Source organism: Scomber japonicus, chromosome 22 (assembly GCF_027409825.1).
Source record: "Scomber japonicus isolate fScoJap1 chromosome 22, fScoJap1.pri, whole genome shotgun sequence".
NCBI classification, from domain to species: Eukaryota; Metazoa; Chordata; class Actinopteri; order Scombriformes; family Scombridae; genus Scomber; species Scomber japonicus.
Genome location: NC_070599.1, coordinates 17,995,407 through 18,015,962, shown reverse-complemented (window position 1 = coordinate 18,015,962; position 20,556 = coordinate 17,995,407). Strand labels below are relative to the sequence as shown.

At 38.3% G+C, this 20,556-nt stretch overlaps 1 protein-coding gene across 1 annotated transcript; it reads left to right on the top strand.

Moving 5' to 3' along the window:
• Nucleotides 1-298: 298 nt before the first annotated feature.
• Nucleotides 299-20,490, top strand: si:ch211-163c2.2 (uncharacterized). Its single transcript, XM_053343114.1, has 13 exons — nucleotides 299-307; nucleotides 1,532-1,736; nucleotides 13,799-14,071; nucleotides 15,130-15,396; nucleotides 15,567-15,824; nucleotides 16,322-16,594; nucleotides 16,810-17,106; nucleotides 18,618-18,878; nucleotides 19,401-19,643; nucleotides 19,842-19,955; nucleotides 20,093-20,108; nucleotides 20,203-20,300; nucleotides 20,429-20,490. The coding sequence occupies exons 1-13, from the start codon at nucleotides 299-301 to the stop codon at nucleotides 20,488-20,490; spliced, it is 2,376 nt and encodes a 791-aa protein (XP_053199089.1).
• Nucleotides 20,491-20,556: the final 66 nt, after the last annotated feature.

The following is a 20,556-nucleotide window of genomic DNA, read 5'->3' as shown; positions in this document are numbered from 1 at the left end:
CGTGTGTGTATGTACGCGTGTGTCGGTATCAGTGAAAACATGGAGCGGAGTTTCATTGATTTGGGTTTTCTCTCAATAAACAAGCGAGATGGATTAAATAATAAAGCTGTGACACCGCGGTCTGAAAACAGCGCTGAGTGAATAGGTAGAAGTGTGTGTGTGTGTGTGTGTGTGTGTAGGGGGGTTATTGTTACTGTGATTGCGTGAGAGTTGACAGCTCTGATTAAGCCACTTTTCGTCTTTCTGTTCAATGCATTTTATCCAGGTTTTGTTGTCTACAGATCTGACTTTCTCGCGCATGCGCAAGGTAGATCCACAAATCAGTCATTTGGGAAATTTCCATGAAAGAGGAAAGGTAAGAGGTATTTTCTTAATTGTGGTTTTAGTATCAACCCGTAATGACGAAGCAAGTTATTTCTTTTTTCTGGACAATGTGGTCTATCACAATGATGTATGCTGCAGTGATGTCACATGAATGTATAATAATAATATAATAAATAAATAAATAATAATAATAAATAATTAATATCGTGTTATAACGTGTATTAGTGTGAATGTCGTTTGGAGTTGATTTATTGTCATGTTTTATGTTCAGATGGCAACCAATTCGCCCCGAAAATTTGCAGCGGTGGAGGAGAAAGAGGTGATGGATCTCAGGCATGCGTTTCAAATGTTAAGTGTAAGTATTAAATGTGGCGGGTTTTGTGCTGTTTTGGCGCGTTTTTGACAAGAAGTGGGGAAACAAATTTGCAATCTTATAAAACAATGTTGCTCTGATCTGAGATACTATGAAGTGCTGGTTTTGATGAAAGAAAAAAAAAATTATATCCATTTTATAGCATAATGATCTAATGAACCCATTCTCTGTAGACACACTATTTTGGATGGAGTGACAAGAAAATAAGTGTAATAAATTAGATATGATAAAGATTAGGTGAAATTGGATAAATACATTCTATTATTAATTCCTTATAACATCTACAATTGTTTAACCTCTAAAACTGGAAAGCCCCCACCATCTGGGGCAACAGTGCCCCCTATAAATGAAAAACGTCTCAGAGCAGCGAAACAAGCACCAATATAGTCATATGACACACCATGTTTTTCAAAAGCAGCTCAGCTATCAGCCAGCACCACCATTTACAGCTCAACAAAACACAAGTCAAACACCGAGCAACTGATTGTGCCTTTTGCAAAAACACTGCACTGCACAATGCTTAGATGGAGTAGAGTTGAGCGCCTAAATATATCTCTACTAAAATCTCTAACTTTGCAGTGCTTTACTTTATTAACATGAAACTTGGCACAGATAATGTTCAGATGTCATGTACAGTTTCAAGAGTTTTTTGGCTACAGCAGCAAAATTCAGAAGGTGTTATTCACTCTAAAAGTGTACATTTTTGTCAGGCGAAAATTAAATGTTTAATTTATGCTGTGTTCAATCTTCATTTAGTCTGACCCAGTAACATATATACTGATGCTTCATATTGTTTTATGATTGATGTGTACATTGCTTATTTTGTATATGCAGTACGCCTGTATAGATCCAACGGCTAATCGGGACGAAATATATAAGGAGAGCCTGGCTGTACATGGCCAGGCCATGCAGGTACTGGTGCGCCAGGTGCGGCTGCGGAAGGCCGCAGAGCAGAGGGCAGCCACGCTGGAGCGCCAGCTCAAAGCAGCAAAGCTGCAGCTGGAGGTGGAGCAGGCGGCTGCCTGTCTCCTAAAAGATGGTGAGTGTTTGTGTTTAGTTGTGATTTGCGTGTTGTCAAAGATATGACTGATATGGTTGTGTAATAATATTACAGTGTTTATGTGTTTGTTTTTTGGCTGGATCACAGCAAAGTGGGGGTTAGCCTTAGTCTGTCATTGAGTGAATGAGTGATCAATTTGGTGAGTCATGGAGTTACACCATTGGTTGGTTGAAGTTTCCACCTAGATGTTACCGTTTGAAATTAATAGGATATGAAAAAAAGCTGTCCACAACTATTTTGCTGAAATTCAGCTTAATCACATCATGTGATATGCTATTTCAGTACAGTTTAATAATCAATATTACTGGGACCAGTATAGAAAATTATTGATGAAAATGTCATGTCCAGGAATTCCCATTATAGACAGAAATGAGTATCCCTGTAACATTTGGCAATAATTAGGCCAATTAAGTTTGTCAATTGGCAGGGTTACATGGATATTGTCATTATATTTTTGTTCATGATTGTGTTATAAAGAATCAGTTCGACAAACAGGCAATGACATAATTAATGCATTTATATGTTTTTCTACATGTGTGCAGACAATGACACCCCCCCGCCCCCATTGGAAGAATCAGAGGACGTCCCCATTGACGAATAGTTTTTTTTTGTTAAATTGTTAATTTTTGTTAAATTGTTAAATTTGGAGTTGTATTGTTGTTATATTTTTAATAAAGTTTTATTGATTGTTTCTTGTGGTGGTTGGTTGTTCATTTTGAGGTAATGTGTGTAGGTGTAATTTAAAATGTTATGGGAGGGAGGGAAGTGGAGAGAGATGGTGATAGTTTTGGAATCATTACAAGTTCTCTCCACTGGGTGGCAGGGTTAATCAATTAAGGGTCTTTACTTGTATGTTAAACAAAAACCTTTACTGTGGAATTATTTAACATATACAGGTTGTTCTTTTAATAGTGTGTTATGGTCTGAGCTTTTCCAAATTTAATATGCTTGTTCAGCGTCCTAATCTGAACACATGTACAGTCTCATATTTAGTGACAGTCATAGCGCCACCTACTGGCAAGAGGAAGTCACTTGCTTCATTCTTTCACTAATTACTCCCATAATCTTAAGTATTTGAACCTGAAATTGACTCAGCTGAGATGTAACGCCTGTCATCAAAATCTTTTTGATGACTTCTTCCTGTTGGGCGTGGCCGTGCAAACAATTTCGATGCTTCGCCATAAAGCAGGAAGATGTTATAACTCCTACAGACATGGTCCTGTCTACACCAAATTGATCACACATGTAGAGGGTCCCGCCCTGAACACTTCTATGCATCAATACTGCTTCATATACACAGCGCCACCTACTGGACACAGGAAGTCAGCCTCATATGACAAACATTATCCGATTTACATGAAATTTACAGGATGTGTTCTCCACATCACACACTGCAACATGACATATAATTGGTGGGTGATCTCTAGCGCCACCTAGTGGACACATGCAATGTGACTTAGCCCCATCACACAACGTTGATTAGGAGCCCGGGTGCCAAGAAGTCTACATGCCCGCTGTGTCTGCCGTGTGACTGCAGCACGCACCGACATGCGCGTACGGGGCGGTGCGTGGGGGGGGCTTGGGCCCGATCATCGCTGCTTGCAGCTTTAATTATACATGTTTTTCAGCGTTTGATGAAAAAGCTCCTTGATGGACGTCAACATGTTTCATGTAACTTTTTGTTATTATACTGTAAAGTTTTCTTGAATTTAAATAATCAGTGCTGTTTGTCATTTATTTTTATATGTTTATTATATATTTAATATATTTATATAACTGAGTGAGCTAGAGTTTAGTATTTTTAATTATTAAATTTGAAGCTCTAGGAACATCTGGGGAAACAAAACATTCAGCTTTTTCCTCCTGATCTTAAGAAATGTTGTCATCCAATATCACATGTGAATATTACCTAATATGATCTGATCAGAGAGCAGACAGAGTTGAGGAAGCAGAGAGAAGAGTGGTGCACTACTGATCCATATCTAATAATGAAAAGCTGAACATCAGATAACAAATACACATTGCAATTAATGCCAACTGTTATGAATAGAAAGGTCAAACAATGAAGAGTCACCCATCAAATAGTGAATACAGAGGTAGAACAGTCATTAAATATGAAGAAAGAACCTCCACACAAATTAAACTCCATCCTTTTTTATTTGAAGGTCTATGTCTAGTTTTCGCCACTAGATGGTGCTATTTCATTATATGATGTGAGCCTTCATTATTTGCCTCCACATTCATTGTTTGATGTGGTGATTTGTTATTTGATGTGAGCTGTGTGCCTGAACTGTCAATCAAATCTGCCATCAAAGCTTCACCCATGTCTAAAGAGTACGAGACCTGAAGAGGAGACTCTTGATGAACAGTTTAAAATGAGGAAACACTGTAGAGTCTTGTGTGCGAGTGACATTTTCAACTCACTTGTTGGTATGCTGGACAGGGTCGGGATGGACTGGGTCTGTGCTGTCGGCCTGGCTACAGATGGCGCGCCATCAATTCTCATGAAGAAGGCAGGTGTTTTGACAAATACTCAGAATGTACTTGTACTATATACTGAATGTCAAAAAAACTGAGATATAATGTTGAACGTACTAACTTTTCTTAAGACATCCCAGACTGTTCATCCATGGGCGGAGCCAACGTGGTGGCTGTTATCTGCCCCCCCCCCCCCCCCATTTCATTTCATTTCATTTCATTTTATACTAGTAAAAAAAAAACCTTTTACTGTGATTTGATATTTTCTGCCTCACTGTCGTTAAAGATGTATTAGTTACCGCAGGGGTTTCTGTTTTTCTTCTATGCACTTGAACGTGACACCTGACGAGCCCCTGCAGACTTCACGGGGAGGCCCCGTATGTTGCTACAGTATCTCTCATGGTTAGTAGATTAGGGCTAAACTGTGGTAAAATACTTTCCTTTTTTTAGGATGAAATGTGTTTTATTTGCCATATATTTGCCATATAAACTCCAGACAACACTAATATTCTGTGATGATGTTTGGTGGTTGAAATATTTGAGGAGCAAATTGTCGTACAGGTTACGGCTTGAGGTTATCACTGGTGGTGTGGCTGTTTGACTGGAGGCAAGCCACGTGAGTTTTCTTCATTTAGTTTCACTGTATACAGTAAATGTATTGTGTGCTAACTAAATGCAACAACTGTGTCAAGATAATGGTTTGATGAACTGAAAAATATGCATTATTTATTTCTTCAGGGACAGATGACACCTACGAAGGAAAGAATAACATCAATGTAAAGGTCTGAAACTATTGAGAATTTCTTCATTTTGAAGAAAAAACCAAGTAGCCACAAGAGGAATGATATATTTGTCCAATCACCCAACCCTAATAGACTGTACTTATATAGCGCTTTTCTGGTCGTTATGACCACTCAAAATGCTTTTACACTACATGTCTCATTCACCCGTTCACACACTGATGGCGGGAGCTACCATGCAGGGTGCCAACCTGCTCATCAGGAGGAAACTATACCATTCACCGCTCTACCTCCTGAGCCACAGCCGCCCCGTATAATAAGAGTTTTTAACTGTACTGTTGGCAACCACTTTTCTTTAATATCCAGGGATACAGAACATTTTTCAACTTGGTCTTAAATGTCAATTTAATTGCATTAAGTAATTTTGAATGTCTTTTCTCAGGAGCATTACATGGTGATGAATATGGAGGTGAGGATGAAGACCCATCATCTGCAGTTCAGCAAGTAAAGTTAATCTAATTTTGCGTTGGTGGAAGGAAGGAAATCATGGGGGGGGGGGGTGACATGCAGAAAAGTTCCTCTGGCCAGGTCTTGAACCAGGTTCCGCTGTGTATGTGGCATGCACCCAAACCACTTGACCACCTGGGCACCCAGTGTTATTATTTCATTATTACATGACTGCAGAGCACAAGTCCTGCAGAGGAGACTCAACAAACCGATTCAAATGAGGAAATACTGTAGAGTCTTTAGTTAAAACCACATTTATGTTGACAGCAAGAAGACATGTTTCACAGCTGATTGACAAACCGAGGTGATAGACCGTGGTCAAGATGAAAAACATAGTGTGAACTTTAAGTTCATATTTTCCCACACTGAACCCTCTGGCTTTCTGTTAGGACTAATTGAGAACTGACATAGTGAAAACATATTGACTGTCCACATAATTATATTCAAAGAGTCATTTGACTCAATTTCTAGTACCTCTCAAAATATTTTCATTTAATCTAATTTCTACTGCCTAAAAATATGATTGTACACCATGCACAGTATCAGACACCTCGTCTTTTCTGCTTATTGACACATTAGCTCTAGTGTGAATGTATGAATTTATCGCAACACATCATTGGTGTTGAAGTTAGGCAGGCAGCAACACATATGATGGTGATGGTTTTATGGTTCATGGAAGTGCATAAATGCTTATTGTTTTTATCTTTTTTTAATATAACATATTAACATAACATTTTCCAGGCACAAACCTTTGCAGAAGACATAAGCTAAGATATCTCTACAATTGTGTTCGTTCTTTGCAGGCAACACATTTGTTAGTCAGGGCTTCTACACACAACACATACCTCACCACAATGCAGGAACTGTTGTTGCAGAGCACTGGGCGTGTGCTGTAAAACATGCACAAATGAACACATGATTAAATGTTAAACATGTACATGAAAGTTTGATGATTTTATGGTTCATGGATGTGAAATAAATGCTTATTGTGAATATAACTTTTTAAATGCAATATTTTCACAAACCTTTTCACAAGAATTAAGCTAAGATATCTCTGCAGTAGCCAGGAAGTGTGAAGGTGTCAAAGTTTGCTGCGGTCAAACGAACTGAAGTGGTTTGAGCTTCACATATAAGGGAAGGAAACACAGGCAGACTAAACTTAGAACTAGTTTGAGAAAAACTCTGATCTCATATTCACATGAAATGTAACTTCTCTCTTTCTGCTGCATTATAATTGAAGCAAAGTAGAAACATTGTCAGACTGGGAGCAGCTGAGTGACAGAGTGTCAGTGTTGGATGTGAGGATGAGGTCCACTTTGATCTGTGTGCTGGGATTATTCTGTAAGTACATTACTGACTTTGTTTGCATGGCACAGATTAAAGAACATGTTCCTGATTAGTCACAATTACAGAGTATCACTGGTTTCATCAGTTTCTCTGAGAACTTGAACTAGGGCTGGACGATTAATTGAATTTTAATCGCGATATCGATTTTGGCCTCCCGCGATTATAAAAACGTAATAATCGACGCCCCCATCTTTCCCAGCAAGTTCTGTGTCCCGCCCCTCATGTTAGACCCGCTGGAGGAACGGTGTGTTTCTGCACAGATCTGGGAGATTTAAAATGACAGAAAGGCCTTTGGTTGACAAGAAGAAAGGTAGGACTGGGACATCTTCAGTGCTCTCAAATTTCATGAAAAGTTTGGCGTGAGATCACACAGCTATCAGGACGCTGCGCTCTCACACGCGCTGCATTGATGGTCACCAGGGGCGGAGTGGGGCACTAAAAGCCACCGGGAGAATTCTGACCAGCCCAGGCCACCACCGGCCCACTACCAGCCCCCCCCCAACGTTTCTCCCACATATCAACAATTATATTATAATAATATTTATATTCATATATAATAATTTATATATATATATATATGTAATAATTTATATATAAATGATGTATAAAAATGAGTTGCATATGAATACATTATTTATATTTATATATAATAATTTATATATATATATAAAATAATATATATACGTATATCATGGGCGAGCGGTCATAATAAGCTATAAATACAGTGCATGCCCAAGCCCTTCAATAAAAATAATTGAAAATATGTGTGTTCAATTATACAATACCTTAGTTCTACTGTTTTGGTCTTAAATCCGTGCCTAATCTGTCCTGTTCTGCTTGTGAAAAGCTGGAAAGCTGACAGCTTGTTTCGCGCATGCGCACTGTGACACTGAGTGGTACAGTTACTGCTAGAGGCTGTGTTTACTGTAGATGAAGCAGCTTATTTTAACGTCAAGGGGAGATTACGTGTATTTAGACGATCCACACCGAGGGAGGACCTAATTTTCTGTGTACAACATCTTAATTTTTCAACAAACTAAAAAAAAAATTGTTGGCACTCTTACCTCTTGCACATTTTTTGTTTATCGGTAACTTTGTCTGAGTTACCGGTACCGGCAAACCAAGCGGGCAGCTATGCTGGGGGTCCGATATGTATGACGTCGTTGCAGTTATTGTCCAATGACATGCCTCGAAATTTCCCGGGGGTGTAACTTATTTTTCTTTGTTTGTATGGTTACCATGGATCAGCTGCTGTCAAGTTACCGGCTGTCAAGCATCATGTCAGTGCTGAATATTTCTGCTTTCAACACATTGTTGTTGGTAACATGGGGCAAGTGTGAGTTTGAGAGTGCCAAAATCGAGTTGATATACTAGTTAAAAACCATATTATATTTTTTACCCCCCTAACCCTAACCTTTACACCAACACAGCATGTCTTTCTGAAATAATTTATCATTCTCCATATATTGCAATCATTACATTTCCCTATCATATTTCACTAATGAACTTATGCATTTTGTTATTGGCTAAGTCATTAATTCGTCTGAAATATACCATACACATTTGTCTAGCTTGTGCTAGCTTCCGCATAGCAAAAACGTCAATGATTGAGCTCCGACTAACTGTTTTTCTGGCAATTTACCTGCACTACTCATTGATGCCTGACTTCAGAATAAATTTGTTATTTTTGAGCAGTTGGATGCATCCCTCTCCAGCATCCGCTTCTTTTTTATTCTGTCCTTTTCAGCGCCTCCTTTCTCCTTTCTCTTCTTGCCTTCCATGATGCCACAACAATGCAAGCAATCACGTTAACTTGGTCGCTTTCCGAACTTGGTCGATTTCTCTGTCTGTCTGACGTATCTTTAGGGTGATGCCATCAGACGTGGGGCCGCTCATTATATCCCCCTACCAGTGATGCGCGGGTCGGCTTTTTTTAACACCCGCCCCAACCCGACCCGCCAGGAGATCCAACCCGCCCCGCCCGACCCGCAAAAAAAATGCGCTGATCATGACCCGAACCCGACCCGACCCGAGGAATGGAACCTACCGATGAGAACTCATTTGTGACACTGTAAGCCAGGGGTGTCAAACATGCGGCCCGTGGGCCAGAACCGGCCAGCCGAGAGGTCCTGTCGGGCCCAGTTTCCTTCTTCCTCTTCTCCTTCTTTTCCTACCTTTCTTCCTCTCTATCTTCTTTTCCTTCCTTCTTTCCTTCCATCTGTCCTTCCTACCTTTCTTCCTCCATCTTCTTTTCCTTCCTTCCTTCCATCTGTCCTTCCTACCTTTCTTCCTCCGTCTTCTTTTCCTTCCTTCCTTCCTTCCTTCCTTCCTCCCTGTCTTCTTTTCCTTGCTTCCTTCCTTCTTGTCTTATCTTCTCTTCCTTCCATCTTTCCTTCCTGTATTCTCTTTCTTCTCCTCCTTCTTTTCCTTCCTTCCTTCCTTTTAGTGGTCCGGCCCACATGAGATCAAATTGGGCTGTATGTGGCCCTTGAATGAAAATGAGTTTGACACCTCTGCTGTAAGCCATAGATAGACGAGGATTTGCACTGGATTCGCAGTAAAGATTATGATACAATTTCATGAAAGATTAATTGAATATCAAACAACAACAAATACACTGTAAGATTGATTTTTACATCGTTCTTTATTTAACGATTGTGGAAAGCATCTCTCTGCCCTGCGCACAAATACAAACACACACAAGTGTGCACACATGCCAAACATAGTCAAAACTGTAATATCTGCTGTAACATCAGATCTGAGAGCTTACATTTTAGTGAACTGATCTTTGATCACTTGTTTAAATTGAAGTAATAGATCATACAATATACTGTAGGTAACAATGATATTTCAACAAAACGTAGCTATATGTTTAAATTGAAGAAGCACAGAGCATATAATGATATGATGACTCTCAGATCGAGAGGTGAATTAATCTTCTGATCACAATTTAACTTTAGCGTCACTAAGCTATTAAACACATCCGTGTAGGTTATTATTGATTGAGCACAACCATAATGTTGATTTGGAGTGACACCCAACTGTGTTAGGACATAGCGTCAGGTTTGATCTGAAGAGATTGGGGGAAAACGGCACCATCAAGCTTCAGCTCTCTCCCGTTGCCATGGAGATTCAAAACAAAGCAGATAGTCAGCCAGAGTCCGCACAAAAGTAGTCACATAGCGATATTAATAACAGTTTTATTTTAAGGTTTGTCTTCTTCTTCTTTCACATGAAAAATGCTCCAGCTCCAACTCTTCAATTTTAATGTCATGTTTTTAAATGACACTAAACATCTCTACTGAAATCTTGAAATTAATGTGTGTGACTCCTACAATTTATTTGTGAATGGAAAAAACATTTGTGGATCTCAGTTCTACGCTTGTGGATTTGCTTTTTACACACACAGAGTTTTGAAACAAACTTTCCGCCGGTCCGAACGAAAATCCACTCGTATCACTCGGCCATTTTCGGATAGCAAGTGATCGCCTACTGGTGACGTCATTTCCGCATATCAAAGTAAGAGCACGCAGTCTTTCTATGAGCTTTTTAAAATGTTATCAGCGATAAGTGACGTGCATTCATGGTTTCATGTTAATGTCATACAGTGATTATTAGTGTGTGTTTATTTGTTCTATGTATATTATCTAGCACACACTTTCCTATACATTTCTGTTTGAGTATGAAAGGCACCAGGATGCTTGTGGACAAGCATCCTACTTTCACATACTTGGTGAGAACACATTAAAGGTCATCTTTAAACGCTCCGTACTTTTCCACTTCAAGCTACATTGTGTTTTTTTGGTACAGTGGTGTGACTATGTCTAAGACAATGCAAGCATTCACTTCTTATCACTTATAAAAACCCTTAGTAATTAGTGCAACATAGTTCCCTTTAATCATCACAGTCATTTCCTGTATACTCAGCAGATTACACAATGCAACAGCTCAAGGCTACATGAAAATAATATAACAACTTTAATATACTGACACTCTTACTGCTCAAACGCAGGCAGGTGTGTGTGTGTGTGTGTGCGTGTGTGTGTGTGTGTGTGCTGTGTTGTGTGCTAGCACAGGGTATGTGTGTAAAGTGCTGTAGTGTAGTGCATGTTGCTACGGCCTTGTGCTCTGTGTGCTACTCTCTGCTTACATCTCCTGTCACACTTGATACTGACCAGTAAGATGTTCTTAATACTGCAACAGTAAAAGTTATTTAATTAGTGTTAGTGCAATTATCAAAACCAGAATATGATCAGGGTGACTTTTGAACACTAGAAATAAATCATGTACTCATCCAGGCAGCAGTCCAGTGGCACTCAAAGATTACATATAATATTAGTAATAAAAAAAATAAAACATAATAAAAACAATAAAACAATAAAACAACAACTTCAAGTCCCCCTTTTGATCTCATTTTACTGAGATCAACCAAAATAGCTGTTTTCACACTGCTTCATCTTCCCACTCTGCACAGGCCAGTGCAGAATCATCAGTGGCTGCAAGCAGAGGCATCTGATAAGAAGGGGGGTTGGGATAGTCCTTCTTTTCAATGGCTGCAATTATAATGCGATTTTTTCACATGTTGCATACTGCATCACAAGTTGGTCACAAACTGGAAAAGCAACACTTGCTCCACTACAAACGATCTATAAACAAACTCTCAAGGTATTAGACAAGAAGCCATCAAGTCGTCATCACTGCAATATCATTCAAAAGCACAAGTCTTGACTTTTGAAAATTTAGTGTGTCTTGCCGATGTTAGTTAGTGTATAGGGTAATTCATAATCTGGCTGCTCCTCCGTTAAAGGAGTTCATATCACTGCGCCCAGACAACTGGAGAACAACTAGGACGACCAGCAGAGGTCACTGTGCAGTACAGTACAGATGTACTGAGGCCAAGTCCATAAAGCTTGAGCGCTGTTTACAAATCGGGATATAAGAGGTGGAAGGCTAAGCTCAAGGGCTGTGGCAATGACATCATCGAAACGCAGGTATGCGTCTTCACCATCCAAACGAACACTCAATGGCTCGGTTTGCAAATTTTTTCACCCTGGGACCAGGTTTCAGAAAGCTTTGTTTTCAGGCAATGCATTTACAGTATTCGTTTGGACGATCGGCCAAAACGATGCAAAACATCTGCGTTTAATGGCGATGGTCGGTCCGCCCAGGGTCCAAAACTAGCCAAGACCGCCTCTGGTTGTATTTAGGTATATACTTAAAAGATTTTGTCTTATCGAGGTAACTTCAGGGTTAACCCTGGGTTTTCCGTCCTACGACGCTGGTTCACTTCTTACCGGGGTAAATCAGCATGGTAACTTATGCTGAACGGCTAACCTGCTCCGGAGCAGGTTATGTTCTGGATAAGAGATCAACGAGTATGAAAGCACCTCCTGACCAATCAGCTCTCTTAGAAAATGACCTGCCCATTCTTAAAAGATCCTGTCAACATTGGTGCGCGGATCGTGAGAGGAGCGCTTAGGAGAGAATGAGTTTTTAGGGAGATGCAATCCTTTAGATGTCCCTGATGACATCCTATACAACAACATTAAGTTAGTTTAATATTCAACATTAATTTGACATTCAAAATACAAACCTATTATGCGCCTCAACTATTTGAGTGAATGAGGTCAAACCATCTGTAAAACATAGACTCCCTCATGTGCAATAAGGCTTATTTTTTATCTTTTTTACATATAGGGCCTTACAATAAATAAATAACCTTACCACAACTCCAGTTTCAGAACTTGTGCCAGGAAACTTGACAAAAAGTCTCAATAAGAACATCTTGAGAGTAATCGCTGCAAAAGTGCGGAAAAGCAGAATTTTATTCATATTTTTTAATTGTAAAGATTGACCAAAATATATATTTAAAAAAGAATCCTTGTGGCACATGAGGGATATTATTCTGTATGTTATACAGTTGGTTTGACATCATTCACTCAAATAGTTGAAGCGCATAATAGGTTTGTATTTTGAATGTCAAATGAATGTTGAATATTAAACTCACTTAATGCCGGAAATTTTCTGCCAGCATTCCTTCCTGACTTTTGCTGCAGCAACAGTGTTGCTTTTGGTCTGGATGATGTTTGAATTCTTCATATTTATGAATAATAATTGTCTGCTCCTCCATGGTAAAGTAGTCTGCTCTGCAGGGTTTCTCCATGTTTGTGATTGGTCAGACGCTGCAAACACCTCCCCTTTATGTGAACGCGCAGAGATCCAGATTGGAAAACCCTGGGTTGATTTACCGAGTTGATAACCAGCTTCGTAGTACCGCTTATCAGGATTGCGAATGTCTAGGTAAGTCAACCCAGGTAACGGAGAGATATCCCAGGTATGTTAATCCAGCTTCGTAGTACAGGCCTATGGATACTTGTCTCCACTCCTGCCTTCAAGCACAGACACAAGGAAGGGAGAGAAAGAGAGAGAGGGACTGCAGACTAGGAGGCAGACAGGATAGTATATAAATATGTAGTTTTAAATGCCTTTGTTATGATTGTGACTTTTTCAGTTTGATTTTGTCTGATCAAGTTTCATCTTTTTTAGTGATGAATACAATCTGCTACGGACAACCTGAAGGTGAATATTTTTTATTTTTGTTACATATATATATTTATCTCTTATTTGTCATCCACTGTATTTTTCTTAATCTCATCCCATTTTTAGGTTTAAGTTGTATTATGTATATCATTTTAATCCATGTATCAATATAAATACTGAAATGGCTTCATTACTGCCCAAAAGTAAAACAGCTTTTGTCTCAAAATGCATGTTCATGTTGACCTGATGCTTTATGATCGATCCCACTTCTTTTCTTGGCAAGACCCTCCTTACTCTGCCTCTGATTGGCTAGTACTTGTTACTGTCAGTGTTGTTCAAGTTGTGCAACAGTAATAGGAAATTTAAAAAAAAATCTAATTAAAATCTCATTACAATTGTTATAGTTACTGTTTTGTGTTTTTCTCCCAGCAAATAAACCCAAACCCAAACTGACAGCAGACAAAACCATCACACCAGTAGGAGGCAGTGTGACACTGAGCTGCTCTGTGGACGGTTCTGCTGACTGGAAATACGACTGGTTCAGACAAACCTCTGAGTCTTCTGCACCTCAACTCATAAGAAATGTTAATCCAGACAGAGACATAAGTGTTTATCTAGGAGGCATCTACTACTGCAGAGGAGGAAGAGGAGACTCAGTCTTCTACACAGAGGACAGCGACACAGTTACTATTCAGGAAACTGGTGAGTTAAGTCATTAGTTTTTGAATAAAACATTTATTCTTTAAATGTAATTCTTAAACAGTGTCTGAAGTGTGGAAGAAAACCATATGTGGTAACAAGAACCTGAATGAATGGATGATGTAGTCCAGTACCTCTTAGCTCTCTGAAGGAAGTTTGAACATGTATTAAATCCTTTATCATGGTAATAATGCAACATTTGATTAATACTTCAGTTTGTATACAGACACAATAAAGGAGTTGAGGGTTCTTCCCTAATGCTGCTCAGTTTAACTTATAAATATCTGGAAAACACATGACTGTTTAATTCAGTATTATTTGTGGACTTTTCCTTGACATTGAATATCATTTAACTCAATGTTTCAGCTGAAATAGTTTTCCTTTGTTTCAATCTAGATTTTAAATCAGTGAGGAGGCTTTTAGATGATTTTATTGAGTATATTTTAAAATGATCAGAGTCAGTGACGGTAGGTCAGATTCTTTACTCCAATGGCTCCCCCTAGTGGTGACTCCTTTCTCAGCATGAGATCAGACACATCATTACATTTACTCACAGTACTGTGATCCTCAGTTTATTACTTTACCAACTTTTCCTCCTGCTACAAATCATCTTTTCATACAGTGAATGTTTATAAGAAACATGGCTGTGAACAGACTGTCCTGCAAATAAAAGCTTTTCACAACAAATCTTAATACTGAATAAAAAGTTCTCATTCTTATTCATAGAAAGTTTAATTTAATATATATTTAATTCCCAGTAATCTGCCTGCTTAGTAACCTAGACAGCAAAGACACAACTACAGGAGATTATTAAACTGTTCCCTAAAATGACTAACGTTGAACAGTCAAGTCTCTCTGCTCTGTGAGATAAATGAATCCTGTAAAAGTTTAGGTTTAGGTGTTTTGGAGGACTGTTGTCCTCAGTAAAACCTGTTTATCTGACAAATAGATGTGATTACAAAGGTCTGTTTATACTACTTGATTTTTAGTCTTTTGGGTTTTTTCTCTCTTTATTTTATATTTCTAGTTGTGTCCTAACTATGTATTTTTGGTTTGAACAGTTTCCAACAAGGCAGTTGTGACTCTGCAACCCAACTGGTCTCTGATATACAGCGGTGAGACAATCACTGTCAGATGTGAGATACAGAGAGGTGGAAACACTCGATGGGAATTTGAATGGAGAGAAAACAATGTGGTCTCACCTCAGAAAGATAAAGAATTCAGAATCAGTGCTTCTTCTTCCAGTAATATAAACCTCATGTGTAAGGGTAGAAGAGATTTATATTCCTCTACAGAGTGGAGTGAAGCCGTCACACTGAGACGATCATGTAAGTCAAATATGTTCATATCATATTCATGTTTTTCTGTTTCAATCTATCTCGATAAAGGTAACAGTAAATATATTCTCCTTCCTATAATAACGTAGCTTCCTAGTCTGGTGTTAATCTAGAAGAGTCACATTTTTGTTTTTGTTGTGTTTTTTCTCTGAACTGAACAGTGAATAAAGCCGAGTCGACACTGAAAGTAGACAGAAACGTCATACCAGTAGGAGGCGATGTGACACTGACCTGCTCTGTGGACTCCTCTGCTGATTGGAAATACTACTGGTTTAGAGATTATTCTCCTCTTCAGCCCATAACAAATGTTAAACCAGTTAACAAGGTCTCAGAAGGAGGCATCTATTACTGCAGAGCAGGAAGAGGAAACCCAGAGATCTTCACAGAGTTCAGCAGAACAGTCACTGTTTGGAAAGCTGGTGAGTTTAATAATTTGTTGTGGAATAATAAAACATTTATTAATTAAATCTATTATCAGTAGTATAAACAGAGTAATTTTTTTAAGAGGAGGATTAAGGAGATTGTTAATGAAAAGTGAGTATATGTTAGTAGCTCTTGATCCTCTGATGACGGCCTGTTCAGGTTGTAAAGATGTGAAACAAGAGTGGAAGCTTCCACAACACATTTGTCCTGTTAAAGTATTTGAGGAGCTGCTGTCCTGTTTCAGTCCAGACTTTAAATTAGACTTTTAAAGTTTTATATAAGTGTCCTTTAATCCCACTTCTATATTTAATATGTTTAGTATGAAAGACTGTCTCTTATTTATTGCATTTTTTCTTCTGGTAATAAAAAATGGCTATTTTCCTCTTTTTTAATTTAAATGTTTGCCTCTGATGTGTATCTGATGTTTTTAAGATTTTTTTTGGCAAATAAGTTGCTTGACATGTCTTCAAACTGCGTGTGTGTGTGTGTGTAGTTCCAAATAAGGCTGTTGTGACTCTGCAACCCAACTGGACTGAGATATACAGCGGAGAGACGATCATGCTGAGATGTGAGATCCATGACGGAGACACAGAGTGGGAGTATGAATGGAAGAGTCCCCATGGCACATATCCAAATAACAATGAATACAGGATTAGCAAAGCTTCTTCACACCACAGTGGAAACTACAGGTGTAGAGGCAAAATGAAAAATGCAGAACATATTTCAACAGAGTGGAGTGCTGACATCACATTGACAGTATCTGATAGTAAGTCTGATCTTATTTAATTTTACACTGAAAATATTCAATATTCAATAAAATACTTTTTTGTTAGTACATATTTACATATAAAAAATATTTAAATATAATGTAGCTCAATAATAGATAAAATGATACTTGTCTTATATAATATATATTTACTGTCTAGAGACTAAAGTTTTCTCATAACATGTTTTCATTCTGAGAAAATCACTTTCCAACAGAACCACCTGTCCTCACTGTGTCTCCATTATGGCTGAGTCCTGGAGACTCAGTAACTCTGAGCTGTGAGGTTGAACATCCATCTGCAGGATGGAGGTTTTACTGGTATAAGACTGTTCCCAAACTATCAGACTACTCCTACATCTATGAGCTGCTACCTGGTAGCATCAATGGGACTGAACAGGATTCCTACATCATTCATGGACCGACACACACAGCAAGATATAAGTGTAGAGCTGGAAGAGGAGACCCAGTGTATTACACTCAATACAGCAAACCTGGGTTTGTTTGGTCTGGAGGTGAGTTTGTTTGTTTTTGTGTCTTTCTGTCAAGAAGCAGTTGTGATGTCATTATCTGGGTATTGATTGTGGTGAACCTTTGACTTTTCTCCATCAAGTCAAGGTTTCAGTTTTTCACCAAACACAATGTTGATGTTGAATTATTTTACAAACTGGACTGAGCTGGATTTCCTTTAGTTGATCTGAAACCATTAAAGCACCAAAACACTGAGATATTATGATACTGAAACTGAACTCTCCTCTTTACATTCAATACTTTGGATACCTGAGATCATCTTACAGCCAATACTCATTACTTTTACCTACACAGCAGCTGTGTGGTTAAATGAGATTGTATCTGTTCATCAGGAAACTTGTAGATTAACAAAACAGTCAAAGTATAGTCATAAAAACCAGAAAAGTCAGCAGGCAACAAATCAGGTAAATGGACAAAGTACAGAAACTAGAAACCTCAGAAAAGTTTGACTAGTACTTTAAATAGAGACAATGAAGCATCATTTAGTATGAAAAACACAATCCTGTATGTTTGAAAGGTGGCAGGTAAATATTTACAGCTTCACAGTGAACAGTTTCAATAGTTATCTTGGTAGCAAGTTTTCAAGATAGAAAAAATTATCCAAACATCCATATGTTACGAACCCAGCTCGATGGGGAAAAGGGAAGGTAACACACACACAACCGATGGAAAATGGTTGTAAAATAAAATGGGTATTTATTATAACAAATTATGACAACGTGGAATTTAATACAAAAACCAACAGAAAGGGGCCGCTAATACAGCAAAAAGAGGACTCCTTACAAATAAAAATGGAGCTAACTGTCTAATCAATACAGGGAATAATAAACAACAAATCAAATATTCCTAAACCAAAAGTCTAACTACCTACTCTAACGCTATACCAAACAGAAAATACAAGTAATCAGCACCCCTAAACCTAACCAGAAAACACAGTGACACAAATAGGAAAGAAAGAAAGAAACTAGTCTTACCCTGGCCCAAATCTGGGTAACCAAAACACAAGCTATTATTCGAACAAGAACAACTGCTACTACTACTACAACGACTATTGCAGCTACTGAGGTGTCTGCCGGCGTCTGGAGGGCACGCCAGGCTTTTAAAGCTGTCGCACGCTGATTGGAGATGCGCAGCACCAATCAGCCTCATCCACCAGCCGCCAAGGGTCTGCTTCACTGGTCCACCGGAAACCTCGGAGCGGAGCACATATACACACAGAGGAAGGGGAGAAACCATACCAACGGCCTAGGGCCGTAACACCATAAAACAGCTGAAACCTCTCTGTAGCACACTTCACGTCTCCACTGTCAGTCCATATGCTCTGTATGTTCTTAACACTCAGTTTCACCTAAACACAGCACCTGATGCACCGATTATATGATTCAGATGTTTTTATTCTCAACAATAAATAGAATAAAAAATAAAAATAATAATATTTGTATTATGATCTTTTTAAATGTAATATCTCTGTTGATTTTTCATTACATGTTTTCAGATGTTCATTCAGCAGTGACTCTCAAAGTGAGTCCTGACAGAGTGCAGCACTTCACCTCTGACTCTGTCTCACTGAGCTGTGAAGGAAACTTTACTGGGAGAGTGAGGAGGTTTCCTGAGGGTCGCTACAGGTCAGACTGTAACTGGAGGTCCATGACTGAATCCACATGCAACATCTACAGTTATCATCAGAGTGATGCAGTGTACTGGTGTGAGTCTGGATCAGGAGAGTTCAGCAATGCCGTCAACATCACTAGACAGAGTATGTTTTCATTACATATATTTTATTTTCATCTTGTATTTAAATTATTTTCAACATGGTGCCACTAATTACACTTCCTGTGTAGACAAACAAGTTATATACACTAACTTCTTGTTAAACGCAAGTAAACTGTGAACCAAAATTAAACCTTTCTTTAAAATTACACCAAAACTCAGCTTCATATTTATTTAAACAAGGGGAAATCAATCACATTTCTTAAGTTTTGATGATAAAATTAAAATGCTGATTTAGTCAGAGGTGTTTTTGTGACAGTAGCCATCCACTGTTTCTTTCATGTGTACCTGTTAGCTCTAGAGCTAACTAGCCATAGCTATATTTACAGTTATGTAATAAAGCTGAAATGTTGGGTCTTTGTTCAGCTACACTGATTCTGTGAGATATATTAGTTGTAGAAAAATAAAGGTATATGTGTGATCTCTTCTTATAGTTTTATGTCACCTTATTCTAAAGGCCACCAGCTGGTCTCTGACTGAAACTTCTTATTCTTTGACTGTTTTACAGATGCAGATATTATCCTGGTGAGCCCTGTGCATCCTGTGACTGAGGGACAGTCTGTTACTCTTGGCTGCAAACTGAGGACAGGAGAATTACTTTCCAACGTGTTTTTCTATCAAAATGACAAACTTATCCAAAATGATACCAGAAGAGAGCTGAATATCTCTGCAGTGTCAAAGTCAGACGAAGGTTTCTACAAGTGTAAATACTCAGGAGAAGAATCAGCACAGAGTTGGATGTCAGTTCAGGGTGAGTAGGATTAAAACAACTCATACATTTAGTTTTTTATGAACTGTGTTACTGTCTTTGAAAGAAATGTGGACAAACAGAAATTCCAATTTACATGTTTAGTTTCAGAAGATTTAACATATTGGATTAACTTCTCTTATACTGTACATCAAGACCATTAAATAATTATCTCAACATATCATTTATTATCCCTTACAGCAGTGTCCAGACCTGAAAACTCTTCATCTCTTATTCCATTAATTGTTGGGGCGGTTTGTGGAGTTGTATTTATTATTCTCCTGATCCTGTTGTATCTCTACAGACCATCCAAAGGTGAGACTTTTCCTTCTGATGTTAAATGTTTTATTTAATTATTCAAATACAAAGTTGTATTCTGATGTCATGATGTGGAATAGCAGAAAAAATATTTATAAAACAAAACCATGTAACAACAAATATTCTTTTCACAGATTCTCACTCTGTCAGGTTGGTAAAAAACTCTCCTCTCTTTCATTATGAACATAACAGCAGTAACTTCAATGTCTCTTATTAAATTCATTGTATTTGCTAAATGTTTTAGACCAATCCAGTCTAAGAGCACCAATCAGGACTCTGCCACACATCACATGGTCAACCTGAATGAAACTCAAGATCACATCTACAATTCTCTTCTCCACGGTCAGTCTCCATACTAATCCTTATCATTTTATATTTACTTTAAGTGTAACCCTAACATTTCTATTACAGTCTACAAATACAGTAAAGGCTCTAAAACAGACAGTTTGATTTTTACTTGTTGCTCACAGGTGATGTTTGTGTCTATGAATCAATCAGAGGCTCTGAAGACCCTGAAAACGGTAAAGTATAAACCTTAACATGGAGCAGTCTGAAATACAACTATTGTATAATTTTAGAGAAAATCCTTTACAAAACA

Excerpts from the sequence above, each read along its gene's own strand:
- si:ch211-163c2.2 (XM_053343114.1), top strand. Across the intron at positions 16,595-16,809 it reads CACATTGACAGTATCTGATA|AACCACCTGTCCTCACTGTG; the intron begins GTAAGTCTGATC and ends ACTTTCCAACAG. Across the intron at positions 18,879-19,400 it reads CGTCAACATCACTAGACAGA|ATGCAGATATTATCCTGGTG; the intron begins GTATGTTTTCAT and ends ACTGTTTTACAG.